A 20,514-nucleotide genomic window follows, 5' to 3' on the forward strand; every position below is an offset into this window, starting at 1 on the left:
CTTTTCCTCTGGTGCTTTCCTCACTTGGGTGAAACCAAGCTTCTACAGCTCAAGGTGACTCGCAGAACAGCCCACAGCCCAGCACTGCAGTGTCCTGCAGCCCACAGCAAGCATACTTCTAGAGAAGCTGCAAGTGTGGTCCTCAGTAGTAGAAAAAGAGCACAGGCACACACTTGGTTGGTACCCCTTATTTCTCTTCATACCTTCCTTTTTCCACCCGCCTTCTTAAAAAAAAAAATCATCTTGGAAACACAGCTTTCCTTAAGGACAGGAAAACTCGCGCTTCTTAGTCTGACTAAGGGATGTGCAAAACAGAATTTCCCTGAGGCAAAGATCTTCAAGTCATGCCAAGCTTACATTGTCTATTCTTATTTCACTTGTTAAAATATTTGGCACACAGGCCTTGATCACCAACTGAGAGTCTTCCAGTATTATCACAGTCTGTATAATACATTTATATAATAAAGCAGAAGTTGGAAATGCTTCATTCTCTCATTCTGGTTTGGTTTTTCACATGTACTGATTAAAATCCCTTCCCTTATCTAGGGTGGCATTGAGTCTCCTGGGCATGGAGGTAGAGTGAGAAACTTCTACTATATTTAAAAGTTGTAATGAATACTGAATGCCTAAAAGGGCAAGCACAGTAGTTTTGGGACTCAGAACACAGAGTAACAGGGTGCTATTTAATATCCTGTTACATGCAGCCTGTTACTTGGTGAAATGTAGGTGATTAAATAGTTGCTTCTTGATTTATATTATGAAAACCATCCAGAGAGGAAAAAAAAGTCATGTTATGAGTGCCTCCAGTCTAAAACATGCAAGAAGAAAAGCATGAAAACAAGTCTTCCCAGTTTTCCCTTTTAAAATATAAATTGCACTTGTACAAAGCAATCCAAAAAACCTAAATAGCAGTAAAAATCTGAAGCTGCCTTGCTGTACCAAAGAGTATCTGTGTTTAGCATCTGAAGTACAGGCAACTAGTTTTCAGCCATTCTGCACACAAAGCCATTTCTTCTACACCTTTCTACTTTGAAAGGGTCTGCCATTAAATGCCATGCCACTGGGTGGGAAATAGACAGAGAAATAAAAAACAATAGCAGGAGTTTAAGGCCTTTATCTCCACGAGGAGCTGAAAACCGTGGCACAACCCATGACCAATACTTGCTACATAAACTAGCACACTCCCACCCAGGGCTTCCAAAATCAGCCATTCTTTCTAACATCTGCCACACAGACAATCACACCAACAGCAAGCAAGAGCGTCAATTAAGCATTTTAAGGTCTTCAAAAATTCATAGCAAAGGGCACTTCTGAGAAAGATATCTTATAGATTTGGTTTTAAAAATAGACACCACACTCACATTCAAGGGACATCCTTCACTTTTAGGCCTTTGTCACAAATCTGAATCTTTATTGTTCTGAAAGAAATGCTATAAACATAAGACTCAAAACAAGAACTCCAACTTTCAGTCTCAGAAGAGGTGTGGTTCAATGCCCATATCACATGTAACAAGAAAGTCTCCTTAAAAAAGGAAAAAAAAATTACTGTAAAGTCTTTCTTATGAATGAAAATGCAATCCTTTGTTTTTCTCATTACTTTGTGTACAGGCGGGCACCAAAAAAAAAAACTCTTGCATTTTCTTTTGAATTCTTGCTATGACGCTTGACGAACTTTCTGCCATTCAACAAATTCATCCAGAAGTACGGGCCCTGCAGACAGACAAAACTTGGAGTTATAATGGGCAATGTCCTTCAAACATTTTCAGTATGAGGATTTAAAACTACTGTTCTAGGAAACATCCATGGCAATCCCATGGTAAAATACTCATAGATTAGTACAATCATTCCAATCCAAGGATGACAAAAAGTGCAAAAAACCCCCATTTTATGGAAAAAATTGTTCCCGATATCTGACCGGTGGAGTGAACGGAATGGAAGGCATAAAAATAATCTTACAAATGTTGCAAACAGCACAACTAATTCCTTCTTTCCTAAGTTTTCAAAATTGTGAACAATTACAACATGGACCAAAATAGGACTTAGGCAATTCAGTCATGGCATGACTGACTACCAGCCAGGTGGAAAGTTCAGCCCCAAATACCAGCAAGTAGGCAAAAATTGTTAAGCTATGGTTTATTATATATGGTTTATTATATATTAGAACAAAATGAGAGTTCGCTGTTTATAATTCTACTTGCAAGTCTACAGTTGCATGCAGCAAGCACCTTCACTAGATTCTCACTGAATACAAGCTGGCTCAAGCAAATCATCATACTATTTACATACTATACCCCTGACAAACAAGTAGGAAAAATTAATAACTGCAGCTTGAAGGTGGATGGTTATCAGGGCTGTTTTTGTATTCATTGTTGGAAAAAAACCCAAACCTTACAGTATTGTTTCTGCAATAGAAATTCATTTTATGCAATTTTAAAATTCTCTGCTAATATTTGAATAAGCAAAACATTAAGAATACTTACATGCACCATCTTCATCGTAGTTGCTAAGATCTGCATGGACAGTTCTGCTGAACTCTAGTACATTGTACCACTGATCCTTGTTCATAACTCTATACTTCGATTGCTAGGAAAAGTAATTTCAAAATATTAAAATGTCAAGTGGCATTTGGTACTCCTGCACTGCATTTATCTTTTTATCGTCAATGAGTTCCTAACAAACTATTTAATAGGTTACAATGGCTATTACTTACTTGATTTTCTATTTTAAAAAATACTACACATGAACATATTTTGTAGTTATGAAACAACATGAAATGATTTCTTGGACGATCAGAACAGAATCAAATTCCCCAAAACCTGGAAATCAGTTAAGTTACCCCTCTAAGCTTCAAAAACTGGTATATTTTTGCCTAGCCCTAAAGTGGGGCATATCTAGCTGAGATGTATTTTCAGAATGAACTATTAAAAAAAATTTAAAAATCTTATTTTCTCCAGGGTACAATACATTATGATCATAAGGACATAAAAAGCAAACTTGAAATGCAGTGCAGATGCAGCTGAATAGACTAGTGGGGTTCTACTACTTACTTTCAAGTTTATATTTAAGAGTAAAACCAAGATGGAATTTTAGCTGTCTTTGATAAGAAAAGGGTCTGGGGCATAGAGAGGAAGAAAAGTATTTTGATGCATACAAGAACACTACTGTTTCATAAGCACATTGAGCAAGGTAAAGGGAGCAATACAGAGACATTTTTGAATTAAAAAACCACAATATTCTCACAGAACAGTTCAACTACTATGCCAACATTCAAAAAGTCAAGGAAACTTGTACCTCCAGGTATTGATAAAATACTGAAAACAGTGGCCAAGTTCTTCCGAGCAGAAGAGCTAACATGGACTTTGCAGTATCAATATCAAGACTTCGCTGGTCTTTTTCCTAAGGTTGAATAAAGAAAGCACAGAAACCAATCAAGTACAAGCTTGTTGAATAAATAAAAGTAAGAACTTTCCTAACATTTCAGCAGTCTTACCCTTGCAAAATCAAAGGCGTATCTGTAGATATTCTTGAAGGATGAAATGTCATTCAACTGTGACCGTAAGAAGTCAAATTTACTCTGTAATTTTTCTGTACAGTCACACCTTAAAAAAAAAAACAACAAAAAACCAAAACATTAGGAGTTCAAAACACAACATCAGGCAACAACAAAAAAAAAAAAAGCCAGCAAACACAAAAACCTGAAATTGTCACAGCGCAATCATTAGATATACTGTGAAATACTTGAACACAGGAGTAATACTGTGAAACTGACTTGAAGAATCTTGAACATGCTCAATATTTGCAGCTCACTGAAATGAATGCTGGCTTCTGTAAGCAAGTTTTTAATTTTAAATATATCAGCAACATCATATGAAGTGCATGCTTCACATTTCAAATAATAGTCTTTTAATTCCAAACTCTGTAATCTATACTCACACCCAGCAGTATCTTATCTTCCAATCACTATGAATGTTTGAAGACAACATCATTCAGTGAGCATTAAGGGGTAAAATCCAGCTGTAAATAATGGGAAAATGTAAACCCTAAACACGTAGTTTTCAAGTGTGTGTTTACAACTGGCAGGATTGAGCAGGCACTCTGCAAAACATACTAGTCTGCTCATGTTTTATGACTGATAAATGCAAGCTCTGATAAAACATTAATCACCTGATTAATAGTCAGTAACATTTAACCGAAAAATCAAAGGCTCTATGAGAACATACAGGTCCACTAGTCAACAGGATAAAGCTTTGGCAAAAATAACCCCTTGGCAGAAAGATCTCCTTGTACTTTACTCAGCAAGGAAATAGAAAATGGGTCAGATTCACCAACAATGCCAAAGGAGAATGCAATTTAACTTTGCTAATCCTCCAGAAAATATTCACTCAATAGAACAGTTATAACAGGACATTCTATTCTTATAAAAGCTGCCATGACTAAAAAAGAATAAATTAAAAAATCTGCCTTGCCTTGTATCCTTCATGAAGAAGCATACTTTCAGAAAAGCAGCTGTACATAAATACTTCCTCTGGTCACGTGTCCCCCTTTTAGCAGCCTGCCTCTCAGAGAATACATTTGGCACCTCTAACAGCTCCACATTGACTTGTCACACAGGCCTCCAGCAAGGGCTGCTGGGCTTTGATGCTCTACTTTGCCCACAGCTGATACTTCCCATTCCTCAGATCTGCCAGCCCGTGTGTGCACAGCTGTCTGTCAGTCTGTCTCAGTAGCAATTCTAACTGATGCAACCTTTTATTATTTCTTGTACCTAGCAGCATCTACCTAAAGCAGCACTAAGTCTTAGCCAACACTGGTGTTAAATAAATAAAACTATTAGCTAATTAGGCTACATATTCAGATGACAACTAGTATATTCTGTGATAAACCATATAACGAATTGAAAAGATCTCTTGTTAAATGAGATTTAGTAAATGTAACAAAAAAAAAAATTACTTTTTTTGTCTTCAGCTATTGAATTGGTCTGTATTCTACTATCTAACCCTTAAAATGGCATTATGCTATGGTAGAAAGGCATTGTGTTTTTTATTCATATCTCTTCTACTGTTCAAAGCTTCCTATTTCTACCAGAATGTTCTACACATTTGAGGACAAATCTACCTATTTAATCTACCTAAATGCTCAAGTTTTAAGTGTACTAGTGACATATAAAATATTTATAGTGGGTTTATCACACATTGTTAGATATAACTTGATAGACTATTTACCATATCATGGGTAAACTCAAATTTCAGTATGTTTAAATTTCTTGCAAACTACTTTGTTAAAATTGTTCAAATAATCATAAATCTAAGTGCAAAGTAAAATGCCAGCTATTGTCTACAATACTATTGGCTATGTGTATTTTAATACACAATTTATTCTTTTGAAAAAGCTGGTATGAAAATGAGCAATAATTAAGTATCACGACTCCTAAGCAATTTATTATCAGTGCATTTATAACAAAAAGCCAAATGGATCATGCTCAGACCAGCACCAACCTCTGGATCCTGACACACAGACATATTTTGGTTAAAGCTGTTTAAGGCATTTCTGTACCTAGCAACTGACCTTCCTCCCAAAAATAGGCAAGGAGTTGTCAAACTCCTCTTTTACAAAGGCACAGCTGCCTGTGTGGCTGCACCATAAAACACACAACCGAGGTCACCCATACTTGGAATAATCTTCCTAATAAGCAGAACAACCTTCTCATTAGCACAAGTGAATTAACACTAAACTCCTGTATAGACACTAGAAAAAGATGCAATTTCCCAAACTGTCTTTACTGAAAGATAGCACTGAATAGTGTTACCTCAAGATGAACAAAATTAGACATTAGCTTACTACATTCTCTTCTCATCCCTATGTCACATTTTTAACAAAACTCAAATTAGCACCACAAACTGAATGTACTTTAATTTCTGTTTAGATAGAGAGATCATCTGAGGCACAGCTCACACGGACAAACTGATGATTCATTAACTCCTACTCAGATAGTCCAATGTTTTACATTTCATAGCTATTCATATATACTTGTCTTATACTAAAAAGAAAAATCAGTAAGATGTTTACAAACATTAAACCAAAAGCATTTAAGGTTATTATATACATTTCATCATAAGAAGGATGAAATAATCAGCCTAGCAGAGGTACTTGTTTCTGTCTGCCAGGAAGAGAGCTTGCATATATACATACATATATATGTATATGCACACACACACATACAGGGCAGAATTCACCCCACCTACACAACATACTGGAAACCTCCCAGCCTAAGCTGCTTAGGTCTCATAAGATGATATTTAGGTTGAATTCACCTTCATTTTGACAGTATCTACCTCACCACACATTTATTTTTCTCATAAACAGCAAACCTCACCAGTGTATTACAAAACAACATGCAGAGAGAATGTCACTTCAAGATTCAGGCACCCAAATGCTGCCATCTAACTGTCAGGGATGTCCTAAGCTTCAGGTGTTGCCATTCATTCAAGCAACCTCTAAGAGCAATTGAGGTGACCAGTCATTAGGTCTTAGGGCAAACTGGCTACTTCCCTAGGCTCCATTACACTGACTGGATCTCCAAAGATTGCAGTAAGAGTTTAAGAAATCCAGCTCTTGCACATAAACCAAACATTTAGGTATCTTACTATTGAGCTAAATCCCACCCAGCACTGTTCATGCAATTATCTTGTGTAACATTTCACGTATCTTGAAATAAAGATTCTATACAGAAGTCTATGTGGAATACACTCCAGGGTTTTAATGCATTTCAATCTCATTTCTTCATGCAAAAATTAGAAAGAAAAGAAATAAGCTGTGTAAGCATGCAATAATATTTTATTAAGTGTAAAACCCTTTTCCTTCAAACTCCTTTCAGACTTTTCAAGAGAAAATAGATAATCCCATTCCAGATGGAATCCCATAATATAATCCTCCCTTTCTAGTAAGCAATAACAGCACAAGTCTACAGCTTTGTATTTTCTTTCATCATGGTTTAACCTCAGATGGCAGCTAAACATCACAGAACTGCTTGCTCACTCCCAGCCAAAACCTGCACGTATTTTTTAGCCTATGGATCTTGAGTTGTGCTATGTGAGCATCTCTGCCTCACCCAGCTGCTCAGCCAGCTTTTTAGAGAGCAACAGGGGAAGCAAACATACACATCAACTGCTTTAGGCTCAGGCAAGCGCTCTCACCAGAAGTCTGTTTCTATGAAAATGCACAGCAGTACCCTATTTTCAGTATTAAACACATTTAGACTATAGCATGACCAGCTCTGTTCTGAAAAGAACCAGAAGACTTCCAGTCAGCAAATTATTAGTCTAAAACATGGGCTCTGAACAGGGGCCTGATTTCATACATGTCCGTGCTTGCATTCTGTGAAACTGGATAACTCTTAAAGCTTCTATTTGGGGGTAAGAATTAAATACTTCAGATAAGTGACCAATACCCATTCACTGCATCTGAAAAATCAAGCACACAGAATTTAATCTGTCACCCTGAACTTCAGGCAATTTAATAATTCCCACTCCTAATTTAATTTCTGGTGATAGTCACAAAATAATCAAGGCAACTGTCAGAAGCCTGATGCCAAATCAAGTAAGAGTTGAGAGTCAGTCCAGAGTCACTTACTCCAGAGTTTTGAGTAACCAGAGGGTATATGCCTGATACAATTTCCCAAACCAATCCACAAGTGACAGGGAACTCTGCTCTAGCTGCAAGAGTAGTTCCCTATTTGTAATATTAAATGCAGTGTCATAACAAGACAGCCTTACAACACTAGGGTACCATAAATAGTTCAACAAAGAATGAACAAAAAGTAACAACTGACTTAAGCCTCACAAAAAAAAAAACCTGATTACTTTCATGTAAGAAATACTCTTTAGGCAGAGCATTAACTAATCAAAAATCCAAATGCAAACAGAAAGAGCAAGAAGTTAACTTATAAATTGAAAAGGTGTTACTTAACCTAAGCATTAAGTATGGCTTCTGATGTGCATCTAATAAATAACACCAATAGCCAAAATTACTATCCAGTCATCATCTATAAAGCTCAGAAATCAGTAAAATCTTTCCATAATATCAGTGCTGAGACATGCTTATGTGCATCTCCTGATCTACTTATTTATATCTGCTAACTACAATGGTATTTTAACGTATTGTTGCAAGAAAAGGAAGCCATCAAAACCTGACTTAACAAGGTTTAGACAATAATTTAATCCTTTGAGTTAACTCAGATTAATTTTGCAGTTGTGGACCAAAACAAGAACTAAAAGACAGCTTTTTTTGTGTCTTATTTCCAACATACATGAAACAGAACAAGAATAGTTAAGTTATAGGTACAATTATAAAATTAGAACATTCTATTAGATATGTAAAAACACTCTTACTGTAATGAGGTCATTCCTTTTAACCATTCTTCCTTGGTAAAAAATCCCATGCTTTCAGCCTCTAGTTTCCAGGCTAAAACTAACATAATAATCTAGAGGAAACAAAAATAAAAATAAGGGGAGGAAAAGAAGTCAGAACATAAGAAAAGGCTGATTTACTAATGTCCAAGAACAAAACTCTAAAGCATTCAAACATTCTAGCAATTGTGATACATGCTTAGTCTTCATATTTGTTACCACTAAAAAGTTCAGCTACATGTAATTTTTCCCTCACTTTCAATTTTTGAAAATTAAGTATTACTATAATAAACCCACCCAAAAAACCTCACACACCAGCCAAGTAAAACTGATGTATTCAGCTGAAATATCTTAGAGCAGCTCCTACAAGCAGGAAGATGAAAAACTCTCTGCTTAGTGGAGTTAAGAGTTATACACAGAATTTAACCTTATCGAATATCCCCTTAGGTGTTATTAGCACTATGAAAGAAACTTACATTTTCAGGTTCAACACCGATGTCTTCACAGAATTTTTCCATTCCTTCAGGGCCTACAACTTCATCAGGACCTTCAAAGCAAAAACCACACCAGAGTGAAAAATCCAAGTAACATTCACTGCTCATAAGAGTTATGAACAATAATTAGGCTATATTGCACCCAAAGTATTTCTAAAAACATTGAATTACACTATTAAGTAGCTTTTAAGAAAGACCTATTCTATCAAGTGCAATTGTGTAGACATGTATGTGCTACACCAGAATGTTTGTGCTGTGCACTGCCTCCCTATGATAGCAGATGAGCCATCTTGGTTTTGTATCCGAGTTCTCAAAAAACTCCATTGAGCTTCCTATTGACCAGCTCAACTCCAATAACTGTGGCACTCAATTGTTTTAAGACAATTTGGGTACTGCTACTCTCTGCTGAAGTCACTTTATAAATAATGTTCTTAAAAAATTATTTTATCACCAACAAAAAAAATTCTAATTCTGTCTGAGCTACTATTACACATATTATTCTTTCAATGGTGCTAACATTATGGGTTTACACTAACACAGAGAGTGAATCTACAAATAAAGTAAGATGAGTTTTACAACGCTGAGTAAAACACACAAAGTGAAAACAATAAATTGAAGAAATGCTGAGCATGTTAGCCATATACAAAGCAAAAAAAAGGTTCAGGACCATAATGAAAACAAATTGATTAGGACCACAACAGTTAGCATTATGCTGTCATTTCTCCATTTTAACAGCAAAATCTCTAAAATGCAGCAAAATAGTGCCTTTAAAGAGTGCATACAGACACTCCAGGTCATTTTTTCCTCTAATCTCTCTGGCTTCAGTTATTTCGACTAAGCCTCCAAAAATGACTCCTACTGGGCAGCCAAATATTATTAAAAGACCTGTCAACACAGTATTTGAATGCGTCCTGGATCACTACATTAACAGTTAATGAGTATGAACTAATGTAAAAGGCAAAGGTTTTAGCTTCCAAAACAACATACCACTTCACAACTTTTTGGCAAATTTTGCTGCTTATAATAGGCAGAGTCCTTGACGAATCTGTCTCCACTTTATCTGCTGCCAGTGTAAGCAAAAGCCTCTTAAAGAGTTTGGATAATGTGCTTTGAATAACTACTCACTGTGAGGTAAGAACACCGTCAATAAAACCTATTGAGAATGGCTACTTCTGCAGAAAAATAAAATCCAACTGACACTTAACATCATGAATACCTACCTCCTGAAAAATATTGCAAACGACATTTTGCCTAGGTAAGCAAGGCTAAACAGTGTTAGATAGAAAATTCTTAAAAAACCCCAGCAAGTTATGAAGAGAAACACATACAAGGGTCCACTGGCAATGACAAGTAAAAGCTTGAATGAGTGTTTCTGGTCCAGAAATCATACATAAAACTCATACACTTAAATGTGTGTGTATAGTTTTATCTTTTAATGGAAGCATTTTAGCTTCTGTTGTATATAATTTAATTGGAATTCTAGCTCATGCTAGAAACGTGGCATTTTTTGATTGCTGATTAACTAAAAGTATAACCTCCTACATTCAATTCTTGACTCAATGACAAAATTTACAGACATTAATTCTGAAGAATGTGCAAAGAAATTTATTACAAGAAAATTAACTTTGAATTATTATTTCCCTAGAAAAGACTCCACTCCAGAAGAGTATGCCTCAAATCTAAAGTATAGAGCAGATTACTATAAACAAGAGTAGTTCATTGGTGTGAAAAGATTGCAAGGAAAATATCAGTCTTGATAAATATAATCAAAACAACTGCTGGCAGATAAATCAGCAGCTCTCTCCATACTAAGATCTGACAATTATTGAGTTTTAATCACCAACCAGCTATGATGGACTTTAAGTAGTGACCAGACAAGAAATTAGTAACGATTCAGAAATCCTGAATTCAGAAAAAATAGAATTGGTAAATAAATAGCAGTGATATACACTGCATATTCACTTAAAGCAGCTATTTGATGGCAATTGTGAGTTGTTTGAAAGAGGCTACTTCAAATGGAATGAAACATTGATATTTAGAATATAAAAAATATTAGTACAAATTCTCAGATGGAAAACCAGTATAAACCTCTATTATTTTGTTTTGTAAAACAGAAATCCAAGGAGCTTAAATCATGACCTATATCATTAGCCTTCCAATATGATCACAAAGAAGATATAGTTAGACACATAAGCATCAATCTGAATCATCTCTGAATGTCCTGACTTCTACTTGACAACTTCAAAGCAAGAAATGAATCACTCAGTATATCCTGGCTCAACATTGTACTGCTCATATCTGTTGTTTCATTTTAAAGTTATAAAGCATAAACAAAAACAAGTAAAAAAAGAACAAATACCAAGAATGCAATAATAAAAGCTATCCTAATTCAAGTGCATGTTATAAGGAAGCAAATACATGAACATATTTTTATGTCTACATCAGCATACAAAAAGCAAAACACAAGTAATGTTTTATGTATTGCATTATTTAAAACAAAACCATATAGTTTCAAACACGAATGCATTGCATATTACCTGCATATTCATAAAACCAAGCCAGGCACTTTTTGCTTGAAAAATGTTCCTCTCCACTTATTACTTTACCAGATGCTTGTGATCTGCAGTAGCAAATAGAAACACAGGGATGAACAGTGTTATTTTAATGACACATGTGAAAACCAGGAAAACTTAAATTACACAATATTTATCATGAATCTACTTAAATTGTTTAATGAGGTCAGTATACATCTAGAGTTATGCTGAATTTCATAAAAGGCAGCTGTGTCATCCTCAGCTGCTGGAACATAAAATTACCTTTAGATTACAACCATCTCATAGCTCAATTTATTGCAACTATTACTTTTCCTGAAATGCAGAAGTACTGTTATCTTGTAGATATTAAACAAAAAAAGCCCCACACAGATGGCCAAAATATCACTCCTCAGTAATTCAAATGCCTCATTATCTATTTTTATTTATACATACAAGCATTTAATGTTAGGTCTCCAATAAGCAGCTTGATTTTCAAGAGTGCTGAACATGCACAGACCCCATTAAGGTCAACAGAAGCTGCAGAGTTTGACATATTTAAAAGTCAGGCTATTTATAGTTAACCATTCAAATCTGGGAAAAATACCCGGTCAATTGGTTTACATTATACATGTAATTAAGCATCTACAAATTCTATAGCTATTTGGTACATATACCAGAATAGCAGTGTGCAATCTGTGGCAAGACTGAAGCTGCTCAGCACACAGAGCTTCCCCCATTATTGTTTTCATTATGTAACACACAACCCAGTTTGCCTAGGAAGAGAATTCTCTAATTCATCGTTCATTAAAAGAACGCACAGAATTTCTTCCAGTAAAAACACCGACTACACAAAGGCACCTTCAGTCAGTAAGGAGTTGCAGCACCTTTTCAATGCATCCTCCTTTCAAACACAAATTACAGACTTTTTAAACAAGCTAAGGTTATTTCTAACAATGAGGTGAGAACTAATCATATGAGGCTTTAAAATTATGCAGCTCCCACATTGCAATTTTAAAATTAAAACGTCAAGCAGGAGAAGAATAGTTCAATTCTGAGAGGGATGAACAACTTTAACTCCCATGTATCATTTTTAGCTTCACTGTTAAAGAACACAACACTCTTAAGAAGAAGCATTCTGTGCTGAAAGCTAGAATTAAAGGAGTCCTACAAACATTCATCCGTCCATCCAACTGGCATGAGGAACTCAAGTCACCAGAAAGAGGCAGTCATATGGTGTGCTATTGCTTATTGGCTTTATCCAGATTAACATAGATCAATTTGTAATCACTGATTTTACTAAAGAATATTACCAATAACTTGTTGTGTAAGAACATAATGCCAAAAACGCTTGTGTATCTAGCATTTTCTGATCACCTAGCATGAACTCTGACTGACATCATAGTTTCTGCCCAACAACCAGCTCCCTGTAGAATCTGTGAGTTTTTTTCCTTTCTTAAGCCAAAAAAACACTAAGTGAAAGAAATTAAAATCCTAAATTTCCATTAACAGTGTTCTAGAAAGACAAACTGAAAGTGAACACATGCAAACAAGTGCTAAGATGAGCACGGAAACTGAAATTTGGTATTACAAACCAGAATAACTTAGTTTTTAGAAGTATACAAAGTAAAGTATGAGAAAACAAAAGTGTTCCCTCTAAATATACTTTGAGGCAGAACCATGAGAGAGTAGAGTGGTACAGAGGATCATGCTGGCACAAGAAGAGATTTATAGGCAATGAATAACGGATTGAAACTAAAAGGTCATCAATGACTACAAAAAATGAGCTCTGGAATGGTTACCCAAAATGAACAATCATAACAAAATAAAAGCCTGTGTACTTCTAAGCTCAAGTTTGGCCAGCCAACGAGAAAGGCCATACACCACAATTTTTTGCAATAGCCATTCCCGTAGTGTGGATTTCGCAAGTCCTTTGTATCCTCATGTCCTCAGGACGTTAGCCGTAACTACTGCTCTACTGGCATACTTAACAAGGTCTAATAGACGAAGCAGGCAGTTACTTCGGGGAAGCCACCCTGTAAGCTCCTGCTGCACCGCGCTAATGGCTTATCATTCTAACACCAACTTTTGGGTATCTCGGCATAAAGCGGTCTTTTTAGAGTAGTTAATGAACAAGATGCTTCCGACGCCTGTATTTATCAGAGAAACCTTTCCTGCTCTTGTTTTCCAGTGTGCTGACCGATCCTACCAATTTACTGCAAAAAAAGCAAAAAAAAAAAAAAAAAAAAGAAGAAAAGGGGAAAAGGGAAAAAAAAAAGAAAAAAAAAAAAGAGGAAACGACGATTTAGCACGGAGCCTCTAAGGACCGGCAACCTTAAAGAGCGGAGAGCCGCCTACCCCAGCGAGATAGAATATGGGCACAAATGCCAGAACTGGCCCTTGAGGCAGAGCCAAAGGCAAAGCCAGCCGGGAACGGGAGCCGTTCCGTGGCGTTTCTCGCCGAGGCGTGACCACGCCGCCGCTGCGGCCGCACGCCGAGCGAGCGCCGCACCTGCACCGGACGTGTCCCCCGGCACGGCCGCGGCCCTGCCGGGCCCCACACGGCCCGCCCGCCGCCCCGGGGAGCCCCCCGGCCGCCGCAGCCCGGGGCCCGCAGCGGAGCGGCCCGGGACGTGCCCGCCGGCACCGGCCGCCGCCCCGCGAGACGGTACCTGCCGAGTTTACATTTCTTGAGGCCGGTGTCGTCCGCCGCCGCCGCCCCCGAGGACTTCCTCTTCTTCTTCACCGGCATCGTCCTGCCTCGGGGCGGGGCCGCCCCGCTGCCGGGGCCCGCAGCCGAGGCCCCCCCGGGCTCGCTTCCCCTGGCCGCCGCCGCCTCCCGAGACCGGCGGTGAGGAAACGAGGGGAGACCCCGTTCCTGCTGCTCTTCCCCAGCCCCACCGGGCGCTGCCGTCCCCCGCTGGCCGCGGGCAGACGCCGCCGCCGCTCCGTTCGCAGAAGCGGGTGTCGTGCCGGGGGCGGGAGCGAGCGCGGGCGGTATCGGCTGCGGAGAGAACGGCGAGAACGACCCGGACACAGACGGTGCCGGGCAGGAAGTGCTAGCGCCGCCGGGGCGGGGCCGCACCGGGACCCGCCCCCGGGAGGGCGGGGCTGCCGCGCGCGTTTCCCGGCCGGAGCGGGGCCCGCGCGCGTGCCGGTTACGGCTCGGCGTTTGCAGCGAAATAAACGGGGAAGCGCCAACCCCTCCAGTGCTTTGGAACCCGCGCGGTCACAGCCCACAGCCGGGGGGGAGCTGGGTGTCCGTCAGCGCCGGAGGCGGGCTCGGGGCTGGGACAGCCGCCTGCCGAGAGCCGCGAGCGGTGGCGGAGCTCAGGGGCAGCTGCTGGGCGGGACGCGAGGCGCTCCGTCCTTTTAGGGAGACTCTAGAGAAGCGGCCGGGATCGCTGAGCGGGGCGCGGATCGCTACGCCCGCACTGGCCCGCGAAACCACGGGCAGCCACAAGCCTGTGGTCCCGGTGGGCGGTCTGAGCATTCTCCCAGCACTCGCCGGGGCTGGGACCGCGGTCCCTCTCCGCCTTGCTGTACCGGGCACCACGGGCTCCCTAGCGGAGTGGGGCGGGGGCGAGGAAAACACCCCAGGTACTGCGGCGGCCGTGATGCAGCTGATGGCAGACGAGCTGCTTCGGTGAACCCAGGAGAAGCCTGGCAGCGGATTGGGCCGGCCGAGCCCTGGGTGACTGCCGGGCGCTGCTGCCGCGCCAAGGAGCAGCGCTGCACCTTTTCCGCTCCGCCCGCTGCTCCAGCCCCGTCCCGCCCCGTTCCGCTGATTTCCGAGCGCGTCGAGCGCCGCCTCCCTGCCCCGCGCCACCCTCAGCTAGGCCGCCTGCGCGCCAGGGCCGCCATCTCTGGTCACCATAGTGACGGGTCCCGACGACGCCGGGACGGCTCCGGGCCTCTCCGGAGCTCTGTGCCCCGGAGCGAGCCGTCGTCCTTCCCGCCGTGAGCCTTTTGAGTCCAATCTCGCCAGCGCCTGCATGTGCTCCCCTGGCGCTCTGGATCCGCCCCCGCCTTGATCCCGCCTTGTCGGGGTTCGCGCCGCCACCATGGCCGGGGAGGGAGACAGGAGGAAGCGCTTTATTTCAGCCACGGCTGCCAACTACTTCGGGCTGGAGCCGGCGGGTGGTGCCGCTGCCCTGGCCGGGGGGCTGCATTCCCGTCCCGAGCTGAGCCGCTTCCTCGACGACGGCAATGAGTTCCTGCTCGTGGTGCAGCGCTCGGGCGCGCAGCTCAGCGCCTCCAACAAGGTACCGTGGTGTCCGCCGCGTCCCGGCGTGCGAGCGGGGAGGCAGAGCCCGCAGTCAGCCCAGGCTTGGTGGCCGTAAAAACGTGTCAGATTTGGGAGACATCTCCCTTCTGCGAATATCTGTGCAGGTCTCTGTGTCTGCTGCAAGCTTCTGGCGGCTGCCGTGGTTTAACCCCAGCCGGCAAATAAGTACCACTCACTGTCCCCCCACCTCGCCGTGGGGAGAAGAATCGGGAAGAAAAGAACGCTGTGGGTTGAGATACGAGCAGTTTAATAACTGAAACGAAATAAAGTAAAATAATAGCTAATTACTAACACGCTAATGTTAATAACTGTAATGAAAAGGGGCGAGAGAGGGGAATAAAACCCAAGAGAGACAAGAGATGCACAGTGCAGTTATTCACCACCCCCTGACTGATGCTCAGCCCGTCCCCCAGCAGCGATCGGTGCCTCCCGACCAGCTCCCCCCAGTTCATACACTGAGCTGGATGCTCTGTGCTACGGAATATCCCTCTGGCCAGTTGCCCCGGCCATGCTGCCTCCCTGCCCTCTTGTGCCCTCCTCACTGGCAGAGCATGGGAAACTGAAAAGTCCTTGGCTTTGGGTAATTACTGCTCAGCAACAACCACTGTGTCATATTAACATTATTCTCATACTAAACCCAAAACACAGCACTGTAGGAAAATTAACTCTATCCTTGCTGAAACAAGAACATCGTCCCCAGAGTCCACGAAGACTGTATGGTCAGCCGACGATACATTTGTTAGCAGATTGTGCCCATGTTGGTGCAGCTTTAGTGTGTTGTATATTGTCTCTATGTGAATGGCCCAGGGCATGGAGTTGGATGTATGATTTCTTCCTGGGCATGGTTGCAAGCACGTGGCCCAAAGGATTGCATGGACAGTGTCCATGCAGGGAATGGGACCCAATGTATGGCACATTGGCTGATATTTGACAAATCCAAAGTGGGTGTTTGTCCAAAGCATGTATTTTTCAAATTGATGGGTCCAGCTGTAAGCATATCAGAGGTTCATTGTGTGAAATGTCCTGCCTTGAGTCTTGTGTTCAGCAAGTGACTCTTGGGATTGCTGCCAATGGGGTGTGATGTGCACTCAGTGTCACCATGTAGGGAGGGCATGGTGTGGTGCAGCCATTCAGAGTGTACAGGCAAGGTGTGGGTCTTGGCAGTGGGACCTGTTGTTCTGCAGTGAGACCAGGGACTTGGTGTCTCTTATGTCAGTGGCTTCACGCATGGAAGAAGCATGTAAGGGGTCCTCAGCATGTGGATGTGGACCCTTAACTTACATAACTCCTTGGTTAATCCTCTGTGAAGTCTAGTGCCTGCTGTATTCAGGCAAGAATGAACATATTTGTGACCCAGTTTTTGGGGGTGCTGCTGAGCCACTGTCTGAAGTGCAAAGCAGCTTTCAGCAGCTGTGGAAGATCAGATGCATGTTGGTCTTATACTCTGTACTTGTCTCAGTGAAGCTATGTCTGTGGGAGCTAGGCTAAACACTTGATAAGAAAGTAAAACTGATGCTGCCCAATGAACTGAAAGCTGTTTCTACTACCCTTGGTTTCTTTTAACAGAAAAATAGTACACAAATGTTTGCAATTGTACAGGATCTGGGATTTCGCTTAGCATATCTTTTTGCTATAAATTTATCAAATGTTTAATAAATTTTCCAGTTCTATGATTTCTCCTTAGCCACAAATAATTTCAGTAATTACTTTATAGCAAGTTTTTGAACTTTACCCATAAGTTAGGCTGTGGATGGAACGTTTGTCATGCTGCAATTTATGATTTCAGTGATGAAGGAGCATGCCTGTCTCTCTTCTTGAGAAATCTATAATAATGTATTTACAAACTCAGGAGAACCATACAGAATATTTAGAATATATAGAAAAATATTCCCAAAGGTTTGTAGCATAAAAATGCAATTAAAAAAATAGGCTTAATGCTTAGTTTCTCTACACAAGACAGAGTTTCTGTTTTGTCCAGAGAAAGTGGTAAGTGGAGTTTTCAATATATAGTAAGAACTGATGATAATTACAGACATTATATGCTGTAGAAGGCCTTATGTATTTGATGTTGGAAGTCAGGTTCCTATGGACTCAGAAATAAGTATCATAAAAATTTTAATTTTCTGTGCAAATAAAATACTACCAGAATTTTATCAAAGTCCAGAGGGAGGAATATGGTTATGTTATATGTTTTCTTGAGGTAAATTGTTTTGTAAATGGTTAGTAACAGCTTTCTAAACAAATCCTGTTTTCTTGATTATTACAGATTGAAGCTACTGATTCAAAGAATAATGTGTTGGTGTTCTTTAAGCTGAGACCTGATGTAATTACTGAAGATAATCTTCACAGTAATATTCTTGTGTCATCTATGCTAGATTCACCAATCAACACCCTTTATCAAGCTGTACGACAAGTTTTTGCACCAGTATTACTAAAGGTGAGCAATATATTACTTTAATGTTCTGTAGATTTATATTGAGACATTGGAATTCAATAGGATGTTACCTAATTCTGAGCTAAATATTTCATGTCATGAAACCAAAATGTTTGAGGAGATTAAGCAGTGGTTGATAGCTATAGTTGCTAAGTTAAAGAAAGTACTTAAGCTCCTATCAGTAAGGATTTAAGGAGGGTTCTGGTCATACATATGCCTGACAGGAAATGTGGAATACACTAGCCATTGGTGGTTAATGTGGAAAAATGGCTCACATGCTTTCAGGGTGCTTTTATGAACCTGGCAACTGACTTTTGATTTTGTAATAAAAATGTTTTTTATAGTATTATTCTGAATTGTTAAATCAAAAGAATGAGGTGCTCTTCCTTGACTTCAGGGAAAAAAATGGTACATTGTCCCACTACGTGGTTGGTACTTAATCTGAATTTTGTATTTTTTTAATGGGAAGAAAATACTAATTCCTCTATCATGTGAGTCATAATTTTCAAAATTTTCATTACAGGATGAGAAATGGAGTAAAGCATTTGATCCCAAGCTCCAGAAACTTCTAAGTGAGCTTGAAGCTGGCTTGAGTACTGCTCTCAGACGATCAGATCCCAGTTACACGGGAACAAAATTCAGTGAAGATGATGTGCGAGGTTTGTTTTGCAATTATGTCTTTTACAGTTAATTTTTGAATTCAGAGTAAATAATTTATTTACAAGTTGAGAGTTTAGGTTTCCCAGTGATTTCACAGTGTAAAATATAACTGGTTGTTGCTAGTAGACTGGAATTACTTGGTCATGCCAGAAGAGCAGAGTTGACTTTTATACTGCATGTACTCAGGATCAGAAGTTAGAGAATATTTGCATAACCGTATGTATAAATTTGCTTTAGAAAGTATGTTCTGACTGAATGTATTTTATAAACATTCATTCATTTAATATATAAATATTTTCTATTTTATTTGCAGCTATACTTACACCAACAGATGAATTTCAGTTCTGGAGAGAATGTGCTCATCGTGGACATAAAGGATGTAGTAAAGAGAGAGCTTCATATTTTAGAGACCTATTTGAGGACATTGCAAAAGTATGTTTTATTTCGTGTGATCGGGGAAATATTTCTAGACTTAGTAAGAACCGCTCTTCCTATGAAATCTATGTCAGTATATGTACACTCTTTCCAAATATATGAATATATAACTATTGAGTTATTTTTTCTTAGGCGAAGTTTTACTTTAAATGATATTCATGTATCTTGTAGTGCCAGTGGTGCATGGGAATGCTGACATTTACTTGGGAGTGGATTTGGTCATTGAATACTAGGAGCTGCTGTGGAAATAGAACTGTATGCTATGGTTTGTGAGCTGGGGATTGACTCATGAGATGAAAGGGATGCCATTAATACTATTGTGCAACACTTCAGGAACCCTCAAAGCACTTTCTTGAATAGTGCTTCAGATAGCAATGAATACTTCACACGAGTAAACTTACACAAATGCTTGGTTTTTCAAGAGGATTGTGACATATTCTGTTATGCAGTAAACCTCAGGAAACTACAGCACTTGCCATCTTCAGAAAAGTGTAAATATTTTGACAATGCTGTTTGCAAAGTAAACATATTAAGCATATTTTATTCTAGGATTATTACAACTTGGATACCCTCTCATTATTTGAAGTTGTGGATTTGGTGGAGGCTACCAAGGACACTGTTGACAGTGTGTGGAGACAGACAGAGCATGATCCTTATCCACAGTCTCGCATGCATAATCTCTTGGATGTGATAGGTAAGCCTTTATGCAGTCTTTATTAAATGAGCAGGCAAGAAAAGTAAAATGATTCCTTGAGCAGAGACCTTCTTCCTTGTAAAGGCACCAATAACAGCCCACATCATGAAGGTGCTTACTTCTTGTAATTATGATCCATGAATATTATTTGCCTTCTAGTATGTGGTAATTGAGCCAGTTCTGATGCCTTTACATATGCTTGGGAATAGTAAGTTATAATGTAGTTGTAATAGATAGTTAGAAGATGGAGTTGGATATCTTTCAGCCTGTGGGCTGGATGTGTCATGCTTCTGTTTGACTCCCTGTCTTTCTTGCAGAGGAGAAAACTTATTTACATAAACTCCCATTAAAGGTCAGTTCAGTCTGTGTGAAGATGAGAGCAAGATGTGTAGACAGGTTCTTCTCTCATTCTCTTGACAGCAGCCCCATGTTTGGGGACAGGCATAGGACAGTGAGGTTGTGTGCTCCTGCCAGATGTGTGTGTGTGTGAGGAAGAGTTGTGGGGAGCAGCCAGATTCAGCCATTGCTGCTGATAAAGTCAGATGCTTGTGTGTGGAATCCAGAATCCATATC

The 20,514-nt window shown here is 40.3% G+C and overlaps 2 protein-coding genes across 3 annotated transcripts in view; one reads left to right on the forward strand and one right to left on the reverse strand.

Moving 5' to 3' along the window:
* Positions 1-1,390: 1,390 nt before the first annotated feature.
* On the reverse strand, positions 1,391-14,436 carry DCUN1D5 (defective in cullin neddylation 1 domain containing 5). Its single transcript, XM_063148919.1, has 8 exons — positions 14,103-14,436; positions 11,437-11,519; positions 8,882-8,952; positions 8,388-8,479; positions 3,491-3,599; positions 3,292-3,396; positions 2,481-2,583; positions 1,391-1,710 (listed from the first exon to the last, which is right to left on the reverse strand). The coding sequence occupies exons 1-8, from the start codon at positions 14,180-14,182 to the stop codon at positions 1,655-1,657; spliced, it is 699 nt and encodes a 232-aa protein (XP_063004989.1). The 5' UTR covers positions 14,183-14,436; the 3' UTR covers positions 1,391-1,654.
* An 889-nt stretch (positions 14,437-15,325) lies between these two features.
* DYNC2H1 (dynein cytoplasmic 2 heavy chain 1) overlaps positions 15,326-20,514 on the forward strand; it is a 143,166-nt gene continuing 137,977 nt past the window's right edge. For both annotated transcript variants that reach the window (XM_063148920.1, XM_063148921.1), the window contains exons 1-5: positions 15,326-15,695; positions 17,985-18,155; positions 18,676-18,811; positions 19,126-19,244; positions 19,797-19,941. In XM_063148920.1, coding sequence (XP_063004990.1) covers positions 15,495-15,695; positions 17,985-18,155; positions 18,676-18,811; positions 19,126-19,244; positions 19,797-19,941 — 772 coding nt within the window. In that variant the 5' untranslated portion in view covers positions 15,326-15,494. The remainder of the gene's footprint in view (positions 15,696-17,984; positions 18,156-18,675; positions 18,812-19,125; positions 19,245-19,796; positions 19,942-20,514) is intronic.

Source organism: Melospiza melodia, chromosome 2 (assembly GCF_035770615.1).
Source record: "Melospiza melodia melodia isolate bMelMel2 chromosome 2, bMelMel2.pri, whole genome shotgun sequence".
Classification (NCBI taxonomy): domain Eukaryota; kingdom Metazoa; phylum Chordata; class Aves; order Passeriformes; family Passerellidae; genus Melospiza; species Melospiza melodia.

Excerpts from the sequence above, each read along its gene's own strand:
- DCUN1D5 (XM_063148919.1), bottom strand. The coding sequence starts at position 14,182 with ATGCCGGTGAAGAAGAAGAGGAAGTCCTCGGGGGCGGCGGCGGCGGAC. Across the intron at positions 8,953-11,436 it reads TTGGTTTTATGAATATGCAG|GTCCTGATGAAGTTGTAGGC; the intron begins GTAATATGCAAT and ends TTTGCTTTGAAG. Across the intron at positions 3,600-8,387 it reads AAAGGAATGACCTCATTACA|GTGTGACTGTACAGAAAAAT; the intron begins GTAAGAGTGTTT and ends TTTTTTTTTAAG.